Below are 20156 nucleotides of genomic sequence, written 5' to 3' on the forward strand. Positions count from 1 at the left end.
AGCTCCCGTGCCTCCCACCCTCACCATGCCCTGGCCCAGCTCTCCCTGCAAGGCTGGGCCAGGGTGCTGCCTGGGCCTCACTGCCACCGGGGCCCTGCTGTTGCTGCAGCCCTGCCACCGCCACCACCATGCTCCAAGCATAACTGGCTTCCAAACTCCGGAGATCCGCTGCCGAGTCTTCCGGCAGCAGCCGCTCTGGGACTACGCTCTATGGTTGTGGGCTGGCTGATGGAAGACTGATGTGACAGGGAGTCTTCCCGCAGCCAGCCCACAACCATAGAGCATAGTCCCAGATCTCTGGAGTTTGGAAGCCGGTTATGCTTGGAGCATGGCAGCAGCAGCAGGGCTGCAGTGGCAGTGGGGCCGCAATGGTGGTGCCCTGGCCTGGCCTGCAGGGAGAGCTGGGCCAGAGCATGGTGAGGCTGGGAGGCACGCGAGCTGGAGGCAGAACAAATGCTCGTGCAACCTCTCCAGCCGGGCACAGCGCCACACAGCTTAGCGTGTTTGGGATATTACTGGGTCGATGAGTGGCGCTCTGCCTGGCTAGAAAGGGGGGTTGCCGGGTGGCTGCTCATGAGCGTGGTCACCTTATGGCGGCTTTGTTGCGCTGCTGCAACAGTGCAACACAGCTGTTTGCCCCTGAGGCTGTGCCCGGCTCTTCAGGCGCCCACTTGCAAGAGCAGCCACCCAGCAACCCTAAACCAATACCCCCCCCCCCCCCCCGATAATAAGGCCCAAGCAACATTGGGGGGTCAAAAGAAAATAAGACCCTGTCTTATTTTCAGGGAAACACGGTAGGTTGGCAGAAGCTGGGTCAAGTAACGGGAGCTCACTCCGTTACGCAGCACTAGGAATTTGAACTGCCAACCTTTCTGATCAACAAGCTTAGTATCTTAGCCACTTAGCCATTGCGTCCCTCGTTTTCTGCCTTGCGCTATTTCTAAAAAAAATAAGGCAGAATATAGATAAAATAATGTTCTACTTAAACCTTTCCTAACTTGGCATTTTTTGTCTATATTAGGACTGTAATTCTCAAAATTTCCAGTCATTATAACTATGTTTATTGTGAACATTGGAAATTGCAGCTTCAACTCATCTAGATGACAATGGCGTTGAGATACAATCTGAGAAATTTAAAATGAATGTGTGACAATTTATTGTACAAAATAATGTACATTTTGAATCGAAGATTGTATTGTGTAGTATTAGCTTTAAAAGGTTTATTGTGCAGTTTATGCAGCAGCCACCAGAGTGCATCAAAATAAAGCAAAGAAAAAGTATTTTTAGTATTATTTCCACATAATGACAGGTGCCCTACACTGAAAAGCATATTTTTAAACAATGTTCTTATTGTAGGCAAAATTGGATATTGCCTTTGGAACCCACCACACGTAAGTAATTTATCATAAATGCTGAATGTCTGCTATAGAAGTATCTTATGGTAATTACTTTGATAAATGCCACTGTGATTGTAGAAATAATTAGAATCATGTTGTTGTGTTTGGGTTCTGAGAAAATACAAATAAAATACCAATTACCTTGGCTTACCAATTTCCTCTCCTCGCTATTTATTTTCTCTATCTCTCACTTTACAAAATATTTGTTTTAGGGTAATCAGAGTGCTCTTTGAATTAATAAACCTAATTCATTTAGCATTCCCCTTCCAGAATTCTCAGAAGTAGCTACACTACTTCTGAAGGTTAGTTTAAAGTGTTCTCAATATATGGCAAGGTTTTTCTGCTGGAAAGGAAAATACTTTATTATAAGGTGATGGGCTTATAATCTCAACTCTTTTAGTGTTGAAAATACAGAGTCAGTTATACTAATGATTTATATAAAATATTTCAGGCTTATAAACATTGCCATCAGATGCATTTTAATTTTGATGTGTTTTGTGTTAGATGCACCCGAGCCCCACTTACATTTGTACATATAGTTACATACATGGTCTTACTACCATGGATACTTTCAAAGTGTATCAGAAGAACTTTAATGAGTAGGTTTCATTTTAAAAAATGGGTTTTCTTCTCAGGCGTTCACAAAAGCCAGAAAAAGATGGGTTTCTTTTAATGAATAGCAGAGAGGCGATCCACTTTTGCAAGATCCAAAGCACTTTTTACAAATAGTTTGTGAAGTGTGTAAGATCTATTCTGTCGTTTTTATACATGGGTCCACAGACATTACTGACTAGGATTCACAATTTTATATTCTCTACATCTGTGATGGCAAACCTATGGCACACGTGCCAGAAGTGGCATGCAGAGCCATCTCTTCAGGCATGCGAGCTGCCGCCTATTGCTCTTTCAGGTTCTGGCACACCAGCCAGCTGTCTTAACGTGCGTGAGAGTGCCAGAAACCAGAAGAGCATGTGCGCACCAGGAAGATGATCTTCCAGTTTCTGTGCACCGTCCAGCTGGTCTTTTCACGTGCATGCACACTAGAAACCAACTAGCCGGTGCACATGCGTGTGCCGGAAACCAGAAGACAATCTTCCTCATCTTGCACATTGGGCAGCTGCTCTTCTGTGCTAGCTCCCATTTTCGCCAACACTACTCTACATGGTACTATGACTTCTAACAATATTCTGACATCCACGAATGTAGCAATAGCACTTAAACTTATATACCACTTCACAGTGCTTTATAGTCCTCTCTAAGCGGTTTACACTCTCTGACTCTCAGCATCTTGCCCCCAAAATCTGGATCCTCATTTTACCCACTTTGGAAGGATAGAAGGCCGAGTCAATCTTGAGCCAATGAGACCTGAACTGCCAAACTGCTGGCAGCCAGTGATCAGGAGAAGAAGCCTATAGTACTGCATTCTCACCATGGTGCCACTGAAGCTCTTGTAGCACAGTTTCCACACCATTCTAATATTGTAAATTCCCTGAATTATAGAGCATTATAGTTCATATAAACCATAATTTCAGATTACATAAAATATTAGAATATTAAAAATATATAAACAGTGGTGCTAGATAATCTAGTTATTTGTTATCCATAATGGCCTGCACAATACTTTATATTGAAAGGCAAAGGTTCCTTGGAGTCCATAATGGCAGGTATGTATGTGTCTTTTTCTGGAATCATAGTTACTTATAATTCTGTTTGCAAGACAAATTAAATCATGGATGGCAACAGTTTACACACAATACTAGCCCATTCTGTGCCTTTTCAAATTATGCTATACCAAAAGAAAAAAAAATCATTACATTAGCATTATGTGTGAATCAGGCCAATGTGTTTCTTTTTTGTTTAATGCTCTATAAAGGCATAGAACACGATAGGACTGATTCTTTTAAAAATTCACCAGATAAAGAGTTTGTTATAACAAAATATGTTTTGAGGGATTAAATTTAGCAAACAAATTCCTTTTAATTAATTAAAGCCTAGTGATATTCATGTCTACTTTTTTGTTTGCTTAAAATGTTTATACAGATAAGAGGGTTCTTGACATACAACCACAGTTGAACCCAAAATTTCCTTTGCTAAGTAAGGCAGTAGTTAAGTGAGTTTTGCTCCATTTTACAAGATTTTTTTTTGCCACAGTTAAACATCTCACTTCAGTTGTTAAATGAATTCTGTGGTCATTAAATCTGGCTTACCCCATTGACTTTGCTTGTTGAATGCCATTGGGAAGGTTACAAATAGTGATTACATAACCCTGGGAGAGTGCAACTGTCATAAATACATACCATAAATACAGGCCAATTGCCAAGTTCTCAAATTTTGATCCCAAGGCTATGGGGATGCAGTTAAAACACATCAAAATCTGGCACCATTGCTAAACTTTCACATGCATCCCACAATTTCATCTCATTAATCTCATCCTATCCCAAGTGACATGGTGGCCTAGAGGTGGAGCTCTCACCTCATAATCAGGAACCTGGAGTTCGATCCTAGGTAGCGGCAGATATTTCTATGTCTGGGCGCAAAGACAAAATATCTGGTGTGAACTCCACATAGACATAATGCAGGTCATCTGGCCAGTAAATGCTCAGCTCCATTCAGTTGCCCCAACTCCACCCCAATGCAAGGGATTACATGGTTGTTAAAAGAAAAGAAAAAACATTCTATCCCAGGGCTTAGGAGAAAAGCGAAGTCTTAAGTGCTCTTCAGAACATTAAAAGGGCGAGGGCCTTCCATATTTCAAGGGAAAAGAGTGTTCTATATGGCAGGGCTGCTACAGGAAAGATATGTTTCCTAGGCCCCATAAAATGGCAACATTTAAAAGGGGGAGTTAGGTACATGCTCACTCCACCCAATGTCTCCTTATTTTTTATTTTATTTATTTGTATCTCACCTTTATTATTTTTACAAATAACTCAAACCAGTCCTTAAGGAGATACAGTCCTGTAAATGGTACCATGCAATATAGGACTTTAATGGTAGTAATCAGCATCTGGAATTGCACCCTGTATGCCTATATTTAAATTACAAAAATTTGGCCGTGGTTGAATGACCACGTTTGATTTGTTTTAGTTAAATAGCACTAGTATATACTACGTTTATTCTGTTCTGTTTTGTTTTGTTCTGTTTTACTCTACTCTACTCTACTCTATTTTTTTAATGTCTAGGCTACCCATCTCACTATAAAGGGGCTCATTATAAGATAAAAGCAACAATATTAATCATTAAACAGTAATTAAAATGATAAATATTAAGATTAAAATGAGCAAAAATCAACAGAAGGAAGCAGTATACAATGGGGTGAAGGTGGGATCTTCTTTAATACATCAACCACCTCCAATACCACCACTTAGTTATCCTTCAAAGGTGGTTTTCTAAACCATTAATTAAAGTACTGTTTCAAAAATGTAAACGCAAAGCTCCTTTTGAGTGGCATTAGGATAGAATTAGATCTTGTTAAAATAAAATTTGTGCATATTTTGTAACAAGTTGGTAATTAATATTTTCTAAAACAATTTTCCCAGATAGTATTGTTTTATTGTTATTTTAGGCTTTATTGTTCACTGTATTTTGCAGCATATGAAGCATACTTTAAAGATGTTTTTACTTTAATTTCTAAACTATAAATATTTATAACACTAGCAGAACCATGTGCAATCATAGAGTGAGTCAGTTATATGACTAGGTATATTTTTATTTCAGTATATTTTGATTCTCAGGTGCCAGTTTCTAAGGCAACCTGTTTGGAAGAAAACATCAGGGCAAAATATGGGACATTTTCTATTTAGAATCTATGGTGATTCAATTACTTTTTTAAGTGTTCACAAAAACAAGCTTACAAAAAGAGCATGTGACTATTATATTTACTTAGCAATTTTTTAAGTAGGTGGCCATAGCAGGATCACATTTCAAATTGTGGCAACAATCACATATCAGGTTACATTTTAAAATGAAATCTATTCAATGCACACCATTGAAATTAGACTAGCTATTTAATATGACAAATGCTTTTATAAAATATCTTTAAAAATAAATGATGGAATTATAACAGTGGAGAATTAATAGACAATACAGTAGTCGATTATTTGAAAGCCCTGGTCTCTAGGAAGCTTAAATCTTTTAATGGAGATTTTAATGGAGAGATTAGAGTCTCTGAAATTCAGTGGTGGGTTGCAGGAGGTACGCCCCGGTACGGGCATACCGGAGCAAACCCGGAGCACCAGATACTGTTCTGGTACGGTGCTCCGGAGGGCCCACCCATCTGCCCGAGCTCCTTACCGGTATTTAAAGTCTTCTGCGCTTCCGCGCAGGCTCATGGTGTATACAGTACCTGTGCAATGCTCCACAGAGCAGCTGGAGCATTGCGGAGGCGCTAAGACACATGCACGCGCTGCACGCATCCATCAGGACACAGCTGGCCCTGTTCTAACTGTACCGGTTGGAACGGGATTTGCAAACCATCACTGCTGAAATTTGTATATGTGTAATTGATTCCTCAAATAATCAATATTTGTCATTAACAAAGAGTCACAAAATCCTAATTTTAGAGCCATTCAGAATACTGCAAGAGCACTAAAATGGTAATGTAAGGTTGCGTAAGCCTTCTATGGACCATGTAACACAGTGAATGACGTACGTGTTATAATATACTCAGATTGTTGGATATAATGGCGGTTGGTAATTAGGAAGAAAATTTGTACAAAATTTGGAAGTTCTGAATAATATAACAGGATAAATGCACTAAAGGAAAAAGATTAGTAAACCATACATTATAGAAATATTAGGCACTTATCCTTATGTTTAGATCTGTCATGAGTTCCTACCAATCTAATCTTTCTGATAGCAATATTATATAGAAGCATCTATAAAGGTGATGTCCCAAAAATATTAATGTAATATAGAGCAACAAAATAAAAAAGAATTCAAGCACAAACAATATGAAGAAAGGAAGACATAGTTTTGCAGGAATATAAATGGGAGGTTGGGACTTGCAAGATTCTGTTACAATAGTCTAATAAAAGTAATTTTCCTTTCCCTGTAGTCTACTTCTTGGTCTGGTCTACATATGGGGCTGATAAAAATGACATATAGTCCAGCCAATCAGTTGGATAATCAAGATTGGAATAGATCTACATTTAGGAAATATCACTCTTAAAGGAAATTTTAGCGACTCAAATGGATTTATGTAAATGTGCTCTTCATTTTTGGCCTTGGTCTTTTAAATTTTTTATAGTATTTGATATGTAATTATTTTGGGAATATTTACATTATTTTTACAGGAAAATGATGTTGTTGAATTATGAAGAAGGCCTTCGAGTGGTGATACATACATCCAATCTTATTGATGATGATTGGTACCAGAAAACCCAAGGGTAAGAAAAATTATAATTTGGTACTTTGGCCCATGACTGCATACCACAGTTAATGCCTTCACAACAATTATTGAGTTGGTTATTCGTAGAGGACACAGTCTTGTTTATATATTAGTTATTTCTTCCAGAGGTCAAGACGATCTATGTAATGCCACTTCTACCCGTTTTTCCCACAAAAGCAATCCTATAACTGAACTGGCCCAAAGTCACCTAGTGAACTTTCACTGTGGGTGGTTGTGCATCTGAGTCTTGCTGGTCTTGCTTCCACTCTCACATCTTAAAGGCAATAGCATATTGGATTTCACTGATTTGATTTGTGTGATTTCAAAATATAGCGGCAAATCTCCTGGTCATGCAGATTTAAAAAGCAGTATCTGTAATAAATCCTATTTTTTTATCAACTAAAGAATAATAAGCAATAGTTAATACTGTTTACCAGAAAGAAGCATTTCAAAATAAATGGTCTTGCATCATATGGATGACTTCTGAAATTATAATGAATTTAATTAAATTATTGCATAATTTCCAGAGGGGAGGGGTTGCTGTGAATATATTCTCTTATAATTGATGTCTACAACTGAGAAGGTAGTGCTTTGCTCTATTTCTCACACAACTCAGAAAGATAAAGAACCTTTTTATTCAGGATAAAGTGTATTTCCTGAATATAGAATGTTTGCTTTTAGAGAGGAAATTACAGAAAATATTTGGTTATTTCTATGTAATAGGTATTTGGCCATCTACATGACCTTTCATTCATCAGTATAAATAATATGTCAGGGTTGTTGCTTTAATATCCTAAGATTGACTTAATGAAAGTTGCTTGGGTCAGACTGCCCTGAACCTCTATGTCTCTGCATGTCTGTCTTTCCTTGCTACTTAGATAAATTATGAATGAGGAAACTTTAAAAATTATTATGTACCTTACTACTCTTGCCATGCTCTGTTTAGTGGTACTACGGGTTGGAGGAAACCTAGTTTTTTGTGAATCTTCATTCCCTCCTTATTCTACCTCATTAATGCTTAAAGTACATGGGAGCAACACACTTAGAGACTTCCTTTTTCCACGCAGTGATAGAATAGTCAACATGGTGGGAAAAGTTTTATAACAGGCCCAGATATATTTGCAAATAGGTTGGGGATCCATTAACAGAAGCCATTTCCTTTCTATATAACTGAAGGAAATAAAGAAATACTGACTAATATGTTAAAGTGTCTGAATATTTATACTCCCCCTTTTTTTTTTTACAATATAGGCAACCTTCACTTAACTATCTCTGTCAGGGCTGGAATCTTGGTCGCTGAGCAAAATGAGAGTTAAACAGAATGTCACATGACTGGTTTGCTCATTGAGTGCAATCCAGGCACTCCCAGTTGTGGTTGATAGCAGACACACACAGATTGTTAAACAGATGGAGTCCCAAATAAAGAGCACAGGATGGGAGGGGAACTCCCTGGGAGATTCCACTCAGGAACTGAAAACCAATACAGGATTTTTAGCTCCTGAGTGAAGAGACCGGTTTCCCTCACCTACCTTCCCTACCCTACACTCCTTACCTTACTGTGCTGCTACTCTGCTCAGGAGCTGAAAATTGTCCTTGGATTTCAGTTCCCTCTGGTACCTAGGGGCTGGCTGAAAGAGCTGCCCCCCTAAGGATGTCAGCTCTCTTCTGTACATTGAAGGGAGCTCTTCCCATGGGGTGCAGATTTGAGCTCTGATTTTGCACTGTGGGACGATGTCAGTTTTTCTCTACATGTGGAAGGGAACAACTTTGGTGAGGTGGAGGAACAGAGCTTCAAACATCAGGATCTGAGCTTCATTTTTTTATCCCATTGACAGAGTTCAATTCCCCTCAGCAGGCAGAAATTTCAGCCAGCCCACAGAGATGAGAAGTCCTCTTGGCAGTGGCAGCAGCTAGCAACCATCCGTACTGGCTTTCCCACAGACTTTCTGGAGAAGCTATCAGAGAAGATTGCAAATGGCAATCACCTGATCATGGGGCATTGGCCATTGTTCAAAAGTGCAAATAGATTGCTAATCACTTGTCAGGGCAGCCTCCCTCAGTAACCAAGAAAGAAACCACTCAACTCCATTTTGCAGAATTAAGAGTACTTTTACTGGTTATGAGTAGATAGCAGCTAAGCAAAGCAAGAACTGAGGCAAAAGCGCGCGTAATCATAGATATCAACACGTGAGCCAAACTCCCTCCCCCTGGTAACCTCATCCCATAGTCCAATCCGCACACCCCTCAGGTGTCATGTGGGTTCCATCTTTGAAAAGCATCATCAGGCTGGTACGCAGGACAGTTGGCCTTAGCGGGCAAATTCACTATCTGCAGCATGCGCAGTAGATGGTGAGAACAAAACTCCCTTTTCTTACAATAACTCCTGTACTTAAACTTCCCCTCCCAAATACCATGCCTCCCCCTCCCCGTTTCAGTGATAGCCGAAAGCAAGTAGGGAAGCAGAGGCTGACATCACCCAGATTGTTATCACATGAGATGGGAGGGGAATCACATGATGTGAGAGGGAGGCAGAAGAACTTTTTACAATGACCAGAAGGACTTTACAGGCCATAAAACACTCTTTCTGCAGCCATTGTAACTTCTAATGGACCTCAAATGACTGGTTGTAAATCAAGGTCTAACTGTATGATTTCAAGGGACAGTAAATGTTCATAACTCAAGTTTGATAGAATATGAAGGATGTCAAAACTGAGTTTAACTTTGCTTTGCAAAAAACACAAAGTAAATGTAAGTTTTTCTTCTTTTTAAACTATATAATATGTGCTTGTTAATGCTATTTTACTGCTTTACCTTTTAATATTTTAGAATATGGCTAAGTCCTTTGTATCCAAGATTGCCTCCCGGGAGTCCTGAGTCTGATGGTGAATCTCATACGCATTTTAAATCAGATCTAATCAGCTATTTGATATCTTATAAATCTGCTAGTCTGATGGAGTGGGTTGAAATAATTAAGCAGCATGATCTTTCAGAGACCAGGTATATAATTCAATGTATCCTTATATTAAATAATTTCTCACAGTTCCAATGTTCATCATAGTTATAAAAATGTGTTTCGATATAAGCAATTTTTAAACTATAAAATTCCTAGAAGTAGGTTATGGCATTGAAGATGCATTTTTGTGAATTTGTTACTAAAAGTAATGTCACTATTTCTTTTGAAAAGCATTTTGTTTGTTTGTTTAGTAATTTAAATTAGACTCTGTATAGAAGCTTTTTGTGAAAATGTGTCTAGGTTTTTTAATAAGCAGTAATGCAGTTTGGGAAAACAACTTTTAAAATTGTATTATATGCTGTATAATTATGCTGTAATAACACGTACTATGATGCAATTTGGGAAAACAACTTTGTGTGGTTAATTTTTATGCAGGGTATATCTTATTGGGTCAACTCCAGGTCGATACCAAGGTGATGCAAAAGAAAAATGGGGTCATCTTAAACTGAGAAAGGTAATAGATGTTTATGTCTTTCATCTTTCTTGCATTTCTGATAAAAAATTGTAGAACTATGAAAGATTGGAATATTTCCAAGTAAATATTTGTAAAATTATTTATTTATTTATATTTCATGTTTCTAAACTGCCCATCTAGACCGCCCGTCTCCCTCAAGGAGGGGTTATGAGCGGTGAAGAGGTAATCTTATGAAGAGGTACTCTTGTTACTCGCTATTGTTGAAAAATCCGTTGCTATAGCAGCTTTTCTAATAGAATAACCTTCAGAATTTGAAAACTGTTAAGATCATAAACCCTGTTTGTTTCAGTGTTAGGCATTTTGGACTCTCAATTTACCAAAAAAATCAATAGATTTAAAGAAAAATAAAAAGCAAAACAAAAGTGTAAAAGTATGGACCCTCTAGGCACGTCACTTATATTTCAAGTTTTAAACATGAAAATTTCAAAATTAGAATAAAGCATATTCTGTAAAATTTGAATTCTGTGTCAAACTAAATGCATTGCATCATTTTTAGTGCAAAAATGATTTTCAAAAATGGATTAATTATACATCTTGAATTCAGTCCTTAATGTCCAGAACAACTGCTTTTCCAATTTTTCAAAATAATTTTGTGAGCAGTGAACAAATCCTCAAAAACAATCAAATTCTACATTTCTTGAACATAATTCAATATAATATTAACATCATTTTTTTTACATTGTTGCAGAGAAAACATGCATCCTTTCAAATATATTCTTCCCCAAATCCAGTAAACTGGAAATGGAATCTCTTGATGCTTGGTTTCAAAAATGGACTCCATCAGAAGAGATAACTTCTCTGATTTCTTTGAAGTAGTTAAAGTATTTGGCCTATGTTGAAATATTAAAACACGACTAACTTGATTATTTTGCCACTGATAAGGATTAGGGAATACAGAACTTCCATCTGAAGTTGAGAAAAATCATAAAATAATCTTTACAGAGGAATTGCTCTAAAATTGTTCAAGATTATATCCGTACTTTCTAATAAAACATCTCATCATTTATTTTTAAGTTTGAATTCTTTTATAAGGTTAATTTTTCATGAGCATGAGAATCTGATATACAACTGATATCAAGATGAATAATTGCCAAAACTTTAATGGAAATAAGTAACAATTTTTGGATGAATCACCAACTTATTGATATTTTATTAAACTCTTATCCCATATAAATTTGGATGATCAGGATTGATTGATTGATTAAGAATCTGGTGAACGAAAATTCAAAAGATAGTTTTACTTAGTCAGTGAAATCCTTGGTGACCTGCTTTCCAAAAATATTGAAAAGCTTCGTCTGGTATAAAATGCAGAATTGCCAACAGTTATAAGCATCCCTAGAACAATACGTTACACCCTACTCCGCAAACTGCATTGGTTTCCATTTTGCTTCCAAATGCAATTCAGGATGCTGGTTTTTAACCTTTAAAAACCTTCATAGCATGCTACAGATACATGAAACATGATTTCCCCTGAAATTGGATTACCGTATTTTTCGGAGTATAAGATGCGCTGGAGTATAAGACGCAGCAAGGTTTTAAAGAGGAATTTTTTTTAAAAAAGTTTTTGCACTCTGAAAACCTCCCAAAACCGGCCCGTTTTTCACGAAAATGGCCCTGGTTTTTTTTTTTTCCAAAAAAGGGTATGAATAGCCCTTAGGAGGCTTGTAGAATGTTCCTAGGGGGCGGGGGGGGGCAAAAACGAGCAAAAAACCGGCCCATTTTTCACAAAAACAGGCTCGATTTTTGTCAAAAAAAAGGGGCTTATAGAGTGCTGCTGGGGGCGGGGGGGCAAAAAATGGGCCATTTATTGCTCATTTCTGCCCTCCCCAGCCCCCAGGAGCTCTCTGAAAGCCTCCTACAGGCTATGCATAGCCATTTTGGTGAAGGGGGCGGAGTTTCAGGAGGCAAAAAATGCTGTATTCAGTGTATAAAACGCACCCAGATTTTCAGCCTCTTTTTTTAGGGAAAAAGGTGTGTCTTATACTTCGAAAAATATGGTAGCTGCTTCCTTTTTTATATTCCAGAAGGCCCTCAAGACCTGTTTACATTATCAGGCCTGGGGTTCCTAAGAAACCAGAAATATTTTTAGATGGGTCTATTGCTGCAGTGACCAGTTTGCATTTTTGCACTTAGAGGTTTCTATATTTGTAGATTTTTAGATGTTTTATATTTGTGGTTCACTTTTGGGTTGATAGATGACTATACAAATTTGATAAATAAATAAATTGGATGATCTGTCCTTTATCTGACCCTTCAGGTGTCCCAACAGTGAGCCCATTACCACTATAATTGGATCCATCCACTCTGCTGCTGTTTTTTTTCTGTTCCTTTCATTTTCCCCAGCATTATTACGTATCCTACATTATACATTATTTAATTAGCAGATTCATAAGAGATTTAGGCTTACTTTTGCAGTCTCTGCAGGCAAGGTTAGAATTTAATAATAAATAATGGTCAGTCAACCATAAATATTTTGTACACACTGCATATCATCTTGAATTGTTCCAATTAGGCAGCCCTGTATTGTTGTTGTTATTGTTAGGTAATTCACAAATTTATGCCAAAAAAGTGTATTTGGATTGCTGCAACAATTGGTGGTTTCAATTCATTGTCCTTCAGTTTACAAAGGGACTGAAAACTTAATTGGTTTTATGTAGAAATTGAATGCTGGTTTTCCCACTAATAACAGTGGATATGTTAGCCTGCGTCTGCCACAATGCTGGCTCACTAATATAAGACTTAAAGCTAAACGTATCTGGAAAATATTCAGGAAAATAAGATTTCAGCACAAATGTCTGCAATAATTTTAGTCTGCAGTGTTGGATAAAATATTGAACATATGCAACTAATTAAGGAGCAGTGTCTTCATAAAGTGTCTCATCTGCTACTTAATTGAATAATTGAAGGTGATAAAGTGTTAACATTTTATTGGTGGTGTTTCTGTTTTTTTTCCCCAAACAGCTTCTGAAAGAACATGCAACACAAATACCTGATCAAGATTCTTGGTCTATAATAGGACAATTCTCAAGTATTGGATCAATGGGAGTTGATCAATCCAAATGGCTGTGTTCAGAATTTAAAGAAAGTTTGGGGAGTTTAGGAAAAAAATTGAAGACTTCTCCAAATGAAATTCCTATCCATCTGGTAATTGACCGCTTGATACATACATTTGGGTCTGGACATGCGTGAGAGAGTGTCTGTGTATTTATAGTGTTAGAAGGGCAGGGATTCAAATGGAGGTTCTTGTTCCCTTCTCTACACTTAAAACTGGGAGGAAATCTTAACATATGAAACCAGCTTCCTGAATGGTTGCTATGGAGAGATAAATGTATGAAGAGCAAATAATGGCACTGCAAAAAGAAACCAGCTATTTCACCTTCAAAATTAAGAATATAGTCTGGGTCTGTTGGTTGCTCATCCTTACTGAAAATACATTGTTCATCTCCACAAAATCTCTACTTTGCTTTTTTAAGTATTCAGATTTCAAAATGTGTATCTGATTCAACAAATCTTTGTCAAAGCAGGTGTGACTTAGTCATCCTTTGAATAAACATAAAAGTCTGTCCAGAAACTAGTTTCTGTTAGATTTTTTTTTAATGTAGCAAAATCTCAGAAAAAATAACATGAGTTTTCAACAAACCAATAGCAGCATCAAACTTGACTGTTATATACTTATGCTCTGTTACTTGGCAGTATTTTGATGATTGGTAATTTGTATAACATGCACAACGCATTTGTTATAAATACCTGGTATTACATTTGCTTTTATTTGTTTAGATTTATCCAAGTGTCGAAAATGTGAGACGGAGTTTAGAAGGTTATCCAGGTAAGATATATATATTCCTGCCTGTGATAATACATTTGTAAGATCACCTGTCAAAATTAAAAAATTAGTCTTTTATTTCTTTTTCAGCTGGAGGTTCTCTGCCATATAGTATACAAACTGCACAAAAGCAGCTTTGGCTACACTCTTATTTCCAGTAAGTAAAAATGCTGTCTTTATGGTTAGTGTTTTAAAATAAAGATGCAATCAAACCTTAAAAACTAACACTTACTGTGTCTTATATTTCTAAAATATTTTAGAAAAATATTAGTATTAGATGTGTCTTAGAATGTTCATCATAAAAATTCAAACAGAGATTATATAAATTGACTTTCAGGTGTATTGTAATAACCTTTTAAAAAAGCTTAATTATATGCCAATCAATTGATTTTCCAAAAACAACACTTGACATCTCATATTTCAAACATGAGTACAATGTTTTCCGTGTTTCTATTTAATCCTTTCTATTAATATAATTACTGAAATTGTTGTAGATTGGATTTTTGCATGTGATTGGTAAGGATATCTAAATCAGCCTTCCCCAAACTGGTTCTGTTCCATGCTGAGTGTAATAGTTCCGCTCAGAGTTTAAATCGCAATATACTTATGAGCCACGGTAGCGCAGTGGTTAGAATGCAGTACTGCAAGCTACTTCTGCTGGCTGCAGTTCGGCAATTCTATTCTCACTAGCTCAATGTTGACTCAGCCATCCATCCTTCCCATGTGGGTAAAATGAAGACCCAGATTGTTGGGGGTAATATGCTGACTCTGTAAACAGCTTAAAGAGGGCTGTAAAGCCCTGTGAAGTGTATATAAGTCTAAGTGCTAGTGCTACTTGGAGCACTGGAGCGTTGTCAGGTGGCAGGCAGTTGATCCAAATGATATCTTGTCTTTTCTATCAACTGTTGGGATTTTTATTTGTATTAATTTACTACAACTGTGTACCTGAAATCAACCAGATTCTTCAAAGGTGTTCAGTTGTGTTTCCCATCATTCCCTGCCATCAGGAGTGAACCTTTTTAGATGGGGTGGATAGAAGCTATTAACCGTTATACCTTGAAGTCACCAAACTCAAATATTTCAAGTAATGTTCAGTTATTTAAAAAGGAGGAATAAAATGCCTCTGGCTATGGATTTCGCATCCTAGGAATTAGAATCTAAAAACGTATCTTGGGTTTAATCTGAAAGATTCCTTTCTTTTGTTTTAACCCAAGCAAATGGTCAGCTGAAACTTCAGGTCGTAGTCATGCAATGCCACATATTAAAACTTACATGAGAGCATCCCTGGATTTCCAGAAGATTGCATGGTTTCTAGTGACAAGGTAAGTCTTTTACAGATAATCCTCCGCTTATAATTGGGACTGGAATTTTCATCACTGAGCCATGCAGTCATAAAGCAAGATGTCATGTGACTTAGCAGCCACAATTTCCCTTGGCATCTGGCACAAAGATGTCCAGCACAGTTTGGAGAACAGTGGAAGAGGCCTGTGGAGAAGAGCTGGCACAGCCAGCAACTGGATGCATCTTGTCAGCAATGGGGATAATATGGTGAAGATCAATTGGGCACAGCAGAAACTCCAGAATGTGGAGGGGGGCTGGGGATTTGCACTGAGGTGGCTGGCCATGATGTGGTTACTCAATAGAGGCTGCACTGAGACTGAAATAGAGGTGGCAGCTGCTGAAGGTCCCAGCCTCTAGTTCTACCCCAGCACTGCCTCCATCAAGGAACACCACTGTTATGGAGAGAGTTAAAGCACCCTTATAGTCGTAAATGCAAGTAAATTTTGATCACATGACTGCTACAATAGGCATAATTTCAGGCACAGGTTGTGAGTCCCGTCGTTCAATTCTGAACAAATGGTCTTAAGTCAAGGACTGCCTATATGGTTTTTTCCCCTATTTTGTCCTCTCCAAATTCTTGCATTCTGTGCACAAACAGAACTCTTTTCTTCTCTTTTTTGTTTATGCCTGTTTAGTGCCAATCTTTCCAAGGCTGCTTGGGGAGCTTTTGAGAAAAATGGCACCCAGCTGATGATCCGATCATATGAACTAGGAGTTCTGTTCCTGCCTTCAGAGTTTGTAAGTTCATTTTAATCCTACACCAGGTTGCAATGAATGCAAATAGAGCCAATTTGCTTTTTTTATCCACTGCTCAAGAAAGTCAGAAATGTATTTGCATAAAAAAGTAAAAAGAAAAGTATTTTTCTATGTGTAACTCAGTTCCAAAGAAAACTATTAGTTATGTAGGCTCATTTAATGGGTGTATTAAATTGCAAAACTACATTATACTTTAATGCCAGAAAAGAAGACTTAACTGATTCACCAATTTGTTCAATTCTCCCAGTCATCTAATCGCTCTTGATCCTTTATTCAGCATGATAATTTTTTTCTGGACAGTGACTATACTTCAATCTTAAAAATAAATTATGGATGCTTTGAGGGCTGTAATCAAATGTCCAGTGGTGTCATTACAGACCCAAGCTTTCAGCCTTTTATTTGAAAAGACAAAGATGGATGAAGCAAAAATGATAAAATGAAGTGCTGCAGAAATTTGCTTGCAAATTGATTACACAACAGGGGATGCTCCAGATGCGAAAATATTCCCAGTTGCATCTTCTTATCCAGTAGCAAATATTCCATCCAGTACTGTGCTGTCTCTATGTCTTCTCTTGGGAAATGTCATTAACTGTTATCATGGAAATGAACCTTTATATTTATCTTATGGAAGCTTATACAATCCCAACCAACAATTTGATGCTTACCAAAGATTTTGGTTATAATTCTCAGAATTCCTTGATACAGGCTATAATGGTAGTGAATATTACAAACTGTGTTAACATATTCTAAATAAGGCAGGTTGCTTATTCCTTCTTCAACCTTTTCAGTTCCTGGATTGAATAAATATATTATCCAGCTGATGGCGTAGGAGGGTCCAGGAATGGGTTGTTCAATCCTTTTTTGCCCAAGAGACTGAGTCAGAATTGAAGCCACGCCTCCAGATTTCCCTGCTGATATCCAATTCTGACTCAATCTTGCCCGAAAAGAGATGTAATTTTTTTTGCTGTGAGTGAAAATTGGTTTCTTTCTCAGAATAGTTTTTCATTTATTTCTTTCGCTTATCTTTAACGTTATTAGCAGAAGGAAGGTGTTTGAACTTGGCTCACAAGTTCTTTCCCACCTGCTTGTGTTAGGATAGTGAATTCTGTGGGTTGGATCCTCCTGGAGGTTCCCAGGTTCCTCGCAAGTAAGCAGCCGACTGTGCTAGCCATCGGAGTCTATTGCGGCTCCGTTCGGCTTGATTCTGATTACTGACTCGTAAGAGGCCAGGGAAGCTTCCCTGCATTGCCGCTGGTTCTCAGGGGCTGCAGCAGGTGGACATCGAGGCTGCTGGTGCGGGGAGCGCGTGTGTGGTGCACCGGCATTCTCGCATAGCTGGAGAGACGACCAGAAGGCGCACGGCGCCGATTGGACTTACGAGAAAGCTGCACGGCTGACCGGACATTCTCAGAGCCGTTTGCTTGCCGGCACTGCTGGTTTTCCCCAAAGGCTTCTCCTTCATGAGTATGGGCCCCTGGGGTGGCCATTTTTGGGGGAGACCTTATTGGGCGGTGGCCATCTTGGGGAGGCCCTCGTGGCAGCGGCCATTTTGTTAGTGGCCATGAGGCGGTGGCTATTTTGTTTGAGCATCCGGTGAGTCACATGGTGGCCATTTAGTTTCCCTTTTTTCGCTACCACGAGACTCATTGCGAGTGCCAGCTCCGGTGAGAACAGTCGCACATTACTGTGCTGGTTCCTGAACTGAGTGAGGCCTTGGGGCATGGAGATCGCTACAGTGCCATGGATGATTCCCTCGTTGAAAGTAACTTTGGGGCGACTTCAGCAGCTCCCTCGAAGAGCTCCAAGAAGAGGAAGGGTTCCCCTGCTGGTGAAGCATGCTCCACCCAAGCAAGGGGGGTTCAGGGGATGGGAGAAGTCATGGGTGTCCTCCTCTACTATTGGATGCTGGTTGCGAGCTTGTATTACCTGGGCTTATGAGGCAAGAGGCAAACCAGTACCTCAGGGCATAACAGCTCATTCAACTAGGAGTGCAGCCACCATGGCCGCATGGAACACTCAGGCCCCAATTGGAGATGTTTGTAGAGCTGCGATGTGGGTTTCCCCTTCACCTTTTATTAAGCATTATGGATTGGATGTGTTTGCATCTGCAGAGGCATCATTTGGACGTATGGTGCTGCAGGGAGTACATGCTTCCTCAGGTGCCACAAACCAGTGAATTCCCGCCCTAGAGACTGCCACTTTTGTATGTCCCATTCCTGGACCCTCCTGCGCCATCAGCTGGAGAAGGAACGTTGGTCCTACCTGAACGTTCTTCTCAGCGTGGCGCAGGACGGCCCAGGTCCCACCCTAGTTGTTGTTTTTGGTTAGGTCCATGTCCCTGGGGGCTACTAATGCTGCGTGCAGGACCTGTTCTTCTTTTGTTTCTCTAGTTGGAGCTGCGCCTCGTCGGATATCAGCAGGGGAAGCTGGAGGCGTAGCTTCAATTCTGACTCAGTCTCTTGGGCAAATAAGGATTGAACAACCCATTCCTGGACCATTCTGTGCCACGCTGAGAAGAATGTTCAGGTAGAACCAATGTTCCAGCTCAACAGAGATACAGTAGATACCCATGCTGGTCATATTTAAAAAAGCTTTTAAAATCTAGATATCTCTCCAAAGCTGGGATGATGGGTCCTACATGTTTGACTAGTTTTTACTGGTTGATTCTTTTCCAGATTCGGTGTTTTTAAAAAACTATATTTTATGAGTTTCTTTTAATACATACTACCTTAAGTGGTTGTCTTATGCTTTTCTAAATAAATAACCAAGATAGAATATTTAATATCCAATGTTTTACTTGAATATAGTACTGTATATAGACCCTGCTACACCCCACAAATAATAGAAATACATATTAAGAAAAACTATCAAGCAAAAAAGAAGCTTTATAGTATTTTAAATGTGAACATAATATACACAATTTTCAGTCTTGGAAACCACTCTACATTCATTATTTAACAGAATTAACCTTCAGTATGATGTAGAACATTTCTTCATTTCAAATTAAGGTGATTAAGTTGGTTTTTTGAGGTCTTGCTTATTTTAAAGAAAATAATGACTGAGTAATAGATTATCTGCTTTTAATTGTGGCAGATTGCTTATACATTAATTATTTGATTATAGTTGCTATTTAGACAACCTACCTAATAGACACATATTGGCGTGTTACTAACAGCACTATATTACTGTATTTGGGTTTTTTTTTAATTTTGGTTGAATGCAATTTTTTTTTTAGAACTTGAATACAGGGTATTTCCAAGTAAAGGAAAATATGTTTGCTAATACATCAGTATTGTCATTTCCTGTTCCTTATGATCTGCCCCCTGAAAAGTATGAAAAAAAAGGTAAGGCATTCTCCTATATAATTATTTTTTCTGCATATAAGTAAAATTAATCCACTTGAATGAATGAAAACCATTTAAAATAATAAAGAACATGCAGTTGTAGATTACTGGGAAAAGAGGATTTAGAAAGGCCAAAACAGACAAGTGAGTAGAATTTTGTGAAGAAATTCCTGAACCAGATTTCTTAACTAGATACCCGATATAACAGCTGCTTAAATTACAATTGTTAGAAGATTCTGTTTTCAAATCCAGTGTCAGGGTTCCAAATAACATCCAAAATCAGAGTCCAAGGCAAAGTATTGCTCACAGTTCCAATTTATTAAGAGAGTCATGTTGGCACATCTGGGAAAACCCAAATCTGAAAGCTTCCCAGTTTTTCCCACGCAGTTGAAAGTTCAAGATCCTGCCCCCACACCCACAAGCCCATCACATGGTCCAATCTTCCACTGCCATGCTGGCAGTTCCACCCATCCAGTTCCGATTAGGTGTAGAGACAAAGGATGATCTTGGATTCTAGAAAGACATTTTATTTTGACAACATCACATTCTACTTACTATTCCCCCTCCCAATTCCCCACTAATGAAACAGCAGAGTAGAATAGAATATTAGTGTGGCAGGCC

General features: G+C 38.5%; 1 protein-coding gene across 1 annotated transcript in view; it reads left to right on the top strand.

Moving 5' to 3' along the window:
* Positions 1–20156, top strand: part of TDP1 (tyrosyl-DNA phosphodiesterase 1) — a 30061-nt gene that overhangs the window by 7506 nt on the left and 2399 nt on the right. Inside the window, exons 5-14 of the mRNA XM_032235459.1 lie at positions 1357–1391; positions 6689–6781; positions 9610–9780; positions 10172–10250; positions 13233–13415; positions 14049–14097; positions 14185–14251; positions 15309–15416; positions 16071–16173; positions 19427–19535. Of these exons, the coding sequence (XP_032091350.1) occupies positions 1357–1391; positions 6689–6781; positions 9610–9780; positions 10172–10250; positions 13233–13415; positions 14049–14097; positions 14185–14251; positions 15309–15416; positions 16071–16173; positions 19427–19535 (997 nt within the window). The remainder of the gene's footprint in view (positions 1–1356; positions 1392–6688; positions 6782–9609; positions 9781–10171; positions 10251–13232; positions 13416–14048; positions 14098–14184; positions 14252–15308; positions 15417–16070; positions 16174–19426; positions 19536–20156) is intronic.

This window comes from Thamnophis elegans, chromosome 1, assembly GCF_009769535.1.
Source record: "Thamnophis elegans isolate rThaEle1 chromosome 1, rThaEle1.pri, whole genome shotgun sequence".
In the NCBI taxonomy this organism is placed as follows: domain Eukaryota; kingdom Metazoa; phylum Chordata; class Lepidosauria; order Squamata; family Colubridae; genus Thamnophis; species Thamnophis elegans.